Genomic DNA, 3,452 nt, shown 5'->3' on the forward strand with positions numbered 1-3,452 from the left:
GGGCGTCCAATTCCACGATGACGCCGTGGGATTCCGCGAAATTGTTTCTCGGGACTGCGAGGACACAGAAGCAGCCAGGACAAGTTGTCGCGTGTGTGGAGGAGCATTCGATTAGATCTTGTGGAAGGCGCTGGAACGAAGAAATTGACGGAGAATATAAGGACACAGTTCAAAGTTGCGCTTAACTCTGTTTATTGAATGCTTTTTAAAAAATATTATTTGAACGGCCCACTCTTTGCGATACAGATAGTCACATTGACGCCGACACGTGTGTGGAAGATCAAACTCACCACCTCGCTCTGACCCTCTCCTCCCCCTCTTCACCGGGTGAGGATTGTTTTTTTGCCACACTTCTCATCGTCGCCAGTGCACTCTTGCAGTAGTCATGTCCGAGGTCTTTGCGGACCCCGTCCCTGCGCGACCACCCGCGGTCCGGACAGATGACGACCTCAAAGACAGCCCGGAGAACCGAACTTTGCTGATGGTGGCGATGATTTTGTTGGACTTGAACAAATGTCGGCCCGACGCCGTGGAGAAGAAGGAGAAGGACAAGCCAGCTGAGAGCAAGAGGAGGGCGGGGGAACCGCAGGAGTCCTCCGAGAAGAGGCACCGCTGCCCATTTAGCGGCTGCGGCAAGATGTACGGAAAGTCGTCCCACCTTAAAGCTCACCTGAGGGTCCATACCGGTAAGTAAAACTCACCTGGTCATTTATTTTTTTTTCGGAACCGCCCTTTCATCAGTACATCTATTGTTGACGTGATTGCTCAAATGGGTACACGACGCCATGAAGTGACGTCACTGCGTCACGATATAAAGATTCGTGAGCGCATGTCGTGATATTAGGGGTGGTCGTGCCCCCCCCCCAAAAAAAACGATAACTAAGAATATGAAGCATCGTGCTCAGCAAGTGGGAGGAGGAGGAAGTGGTGGTAGTGTGTGCGCGTATCGTGCTCAGCCGGTGGGAGGAGGAGGAAGTAGTGGTAGTTAGTGTGTGTGTGTGTGTGTGTGTGTGTGTGTGTGCGTGTGTGCGCGCGCGCGCGTGGCTGCGTGGGTATATGGGTGTGTGTGCCACAGTCTAGAAACATTCTGTACTCTCCCTTCCCTCCAAAAGACAACTGATAAATTTGTAAAACAGCAAAACGAACATTAAACAAAGCCACACTCCCAGGCCCCGCCTCTCCCCGTGCCGAGCGAGCCGCTACTACCGCATACGTCATCCGCCCCGCCCTCGTGCGCCTTGTTGTCAACAAGAGGAAACACGTGGTCGAGTGGCGCACGTGGCGGGGGAGGAGACTGAGTGGTTTTCTTACTCTTTTTTTAAATGCTCATGGCTGTTATCGTGACTCACTTGTTCTAAAATCAACGTGTTCTGATTTTGTTCCGAGAAAACACGCGCGCACACACACACACACACACACACACACGCAGACTTCCTCAAATTGTTGTTTATGCCCTAAGACAGATCAAACCGTACTTTGCCTGCTCATAAATTGCTTCATCCATTATTTTTTTGTTTGTTTTTATTGCATTTTCAAGAAGCAAAAAAAAAAAAAAAACACTTCTCAGAACTTACTGTGATCTTAGATTTAGGCTTAATTTCTACATGTTTCTCTTGCAATATGAAATCACAACGCACATTGAAAACAAAAGTTAGGCTCATCCCACAAGTGAGATACTTTATTTCAGATCAGGCCCGTGGACTTCTCATGTGGTTCTTGAGGGGGGTAACTATTGCCCTCTGTTCAAATAACACTCCCATGTTCTTCCTCAGGCGAGCGTCCGTTTGAGTGCAACTGGCCGGCCTGTGGCAAGAAGTTCTCCCGCTCGGACGAGCTGACCCGCCACTACCGCACGCACACTGGCGAGAAGCGCTTCACCTGTCCGCTGTGTGACAAGTGCTTCATGAGGAGCGACCACTTGACCAAGCACGCCCGCCGCCACGCCGGCTTTCATCCCAGCATGCTCCAGGGTGCCGGCTCTGCCAAGAGACGCCGCAGCTCCGTCTCGATGTCGTCGTCCGACTCCGGAGACCAAAGTCCTCAGGGGGTCTAAATGGAGGCCAACACACACACACACATGGACACACCCACTCGTGTGCCGCCCCCATTCTTGTGGAGGTTTTCTCACTGTTGAACTTCTGTTCCAATGTGACAGGTATTTATAAAAAAAAAAAAAAAAAATCTTGTCAGGTTGACTTATTTCCAATAGATTTTTTATTATTAGTGTTTTTTTTCTAAACAAACAATATAACATCAGGCTGTGCAATGGAATCGTGGTTATTCGTCTGCCTTGTAGTTCTGAGGTTCTGGCTTCGAATCTTGTGTGGGGTTAGCATGGCTCACATCCCACATTCCAAAAATAAGCATATTAGGTTCGTGACATTCTCTAAATTGTCCCAAAGGTGAGAATGTGAATGATTATTTGTGATATTATATACCGTACTCTAATTTTATATACCATTGTTAGCAACACTATGTTTAGTCTGTAAACACGTGTCAGCCTCACTTCATGACTGAATAGAAACGAATATTAAACACGTTTATACGGTAAGGATAATGCGTATGTACAATAGAGCAGTATTACTATGTACATAGAGGGTAGATGGATTATTTAGCCTTTAGTTATTAGCGAGAAATGAGACAATTATTATGTAGATTAGAATTTAGCCGATTACAAAGTTACTTCATATGAAGAAACGTGAAATATGCATAAACCTGCCTAATCAATGCTTGAAGAATACCTTGACGAGACTTAGCTAACGCAAACTTCGTGCCAAATGTTAAGTTCATCAGACATGACGAGCAAACTTGTCTTCTTCACTTGAGGACTGTGCCTTGTGGAGGCCCGCCCCCTCCTCGCTACGAACAAAACGAATAATTATCATCGTTAAGTTGTTCACACTAATATTCAGCAATGTCGAGTGAATATTAAGTGACTTGTCTGTCTCAAGACCAACAGTGCCAGCCAGGCGCTGTACACTTAACTTCTTTTGTCAGCATGTTGTACTTAATCAGGGATGTTTCCATGAACATTTTGCACCTCCTAGTGGTGATGTTGAAGCACAACATGTCACTTTTGTATCTGCTGGGACTCTTGAGTTCAGAAATCAATTCCATCTTGTAGCATATGTCTTTGTATTTATTGGGGACACTGTGTTTTTCATGTTCATATTTTTATGTCATTAATGAGGCCGCGAGGGGGCTCCAATCCACTACACGAGCCATCAATGTTTTTGTTTTGGTTTTTTTTGTAAAGCAATGCTTAGAGTTAAGATTTCTTTTCCTGTTTTTTGACAGCTGTGATTCTGTGTTGGTGCCTTTCAGGTTGAAGCCTTTATGATGCTACTGCAATGTAATGAGGGTCATTGCAGACCCTGTATTAATGCATTAGCCATAGCAATGTAATAATTAAGGCGCCGACATTTTAACATTAAAAAGAATGTGCTTTCTAA

At 45.8% G+C, this 3,452-nt stretch overlaps 1 protein-coding gene across 1 annotated transcript; it reads left to right on the forward strand.

Annotated features, from left to right (window-relative positions):
• The first annotated feature begins 51 nt into the window (after positions 1 to 51).
• Positions 52 to 3,452, forward strand: klf9 (Kruppel like factor 9). Its single transcript, XM_019885778.1, has 2 exons — positions 52 to 686; positions 1,773 to 3,452. Exons 1-2 carry the CDS (start codon positions 386 to 388, stop codon positions 2,051 to 2,053), a joined length of 582 nt encoding a protein of 193 aa, XP_019741337.1. The 5' UTR covers positions 52 to 385; the 3' UTR covers positions 2,054 to 3,452.

The sequence above is a fragment of the Hippocampus comes genome, unplaced genomic scaffold (assembly GCF_001891065.2).
Source record: "Hippocampus comes isolate QL1 unplaced genomic scaffold, H_comes_QL1_v1.1 scaffold78, whole genome shotgun sequence".
Classification (NCBI taxonomy): Eukaryota; Metazoa; Chordata; class Actinopteri; order Syngnathiformes; family Syngnathidae; genus Hippocampus; species Hippocampus comes.

Excerpts from the sequence above, each read along its gene's own strand:
- klf9 (XM_019885778.1), top strand. The coding sequence starts at position 386 with ATGTCCGAGGTCTTTGCGGACCCCGTCCCTGCGCGACCACCCGCGGTC. Across the intron at positions 687-1,772 it reads TCACCTGAGGGTCCATACCG|GCGAGCGTCCGTTTGAGTGC; the intron begins GTAAGTAAAACT and ends GTTCTTCCTCAG.